The sequence below is a fragment of the Chaetura pelagica genome, unplaced genomic scaffold, assembly GCF_000747805.2.
Source record: "Chaetura pelagica isolate M959 unplaced genomic scaffold, ChaPel_1.0 scaffold2514, whole genome shotgun sequence".
Lineage (NCBI taxonomy): Eukaryota > Metazoa > Chordata > Aves > Apodiformes > Apodidae > Chaetura > Chaetura pelagica.
In genome coordinates, this window is record NW_009952926.1 from 1 (window position 1) to 784 (window position 784).

At 66.6% G+C, this 784-nt stretch overlaps 1 protein-coding gene across 1 annotated transcript; it reads right to left on the reverse strand.

Annotated features, from left to right (window-relative positions):
- Positions 1 to 6: 6 nt before the first annotated feature.
- On the reverse strand, positions 7 to 776 carry LOC104384809 (cysteine-rich with EGF-like domain protein 1; the record flags this gene model as incomplete). Its single annotated transcript, XM_009995669.1, has 4 exons — positions 7 to 138; positions 252 to 400; positions 496 to 591; positions 695 to 776. Coding segments are annotated over 4 exons (459 nt in total), but the record flags the coding sequence as incomplete, so codon positions are not given.
- Positions 777 to 784: the final 8 nt, after the last annotated feature.

A 784-nucleotide genomic window follows, 5' to 3' on the forward strand; every position in this document is an offset into this window, starting at 1 on the left:
CACGGCGCCGATGAAGATGGCGGTGAAGACCATGTCGCCCTTGGCGGCCAGCGTGGCGAGGGCACAGATCATCACGCCGAAGAACATCTGCTGCAGCACCACCACCTCATCGTCTGTCACGTCGTCAAAGAAGCCCTTCTCCGGGGCATCTGCAAGAACAGTGCTCGTGGGGGGACAGAGCTGGGTGGCAGGGCCTCCCGCTGCCCTCCCGTGCCCCCAGCCCGCAGTCCATGCCCCCTGCCGCGTCAGGCCGTACCAGGGGGCTTGTCCTCCACGCACTGCCCGTCCCGCCGGCCGTGGCCGCGGGCGCAGACGCAGCGGTAGCTGCCCTCCGTGTTCTCGCACACCTCCTGCACCCCCGTGCACACTGGCTCCTCGGCACTGGCACACTCGTCCACGTCTGTGGGGGCAGGCAGGACTCAGGTAGGGTGTGGGCAGGGCTCAAACAGCAGGGAGGGGGCAGAGCTGCCCCCCCAGCCCACAGCAGCCACTCACCCAGGCACTTGGCTCCGTCCCGCCAGTAGCCCTTGTTGCATTTCTTGCAGCGAGCTGGCCCAGCACCCATGCAGCCGATGCAGGCCGTGGAACAGTCTGCCATGAGGAGACAGACAAGGGTCACCACCAGAGCCCCCTCCCAGAGGGCCCTGAGAAGGGGGAATCCACCCACAGGGAAAGCCCCCCACTTCCACCTGACCTCGGCACTCGTAGGAGCCCTCCGTGTTGACGCAGAACTGGTTGGCTCGGCAGTGTGCCATCTCCGTGCCACACTCATCTATGTCTGGGG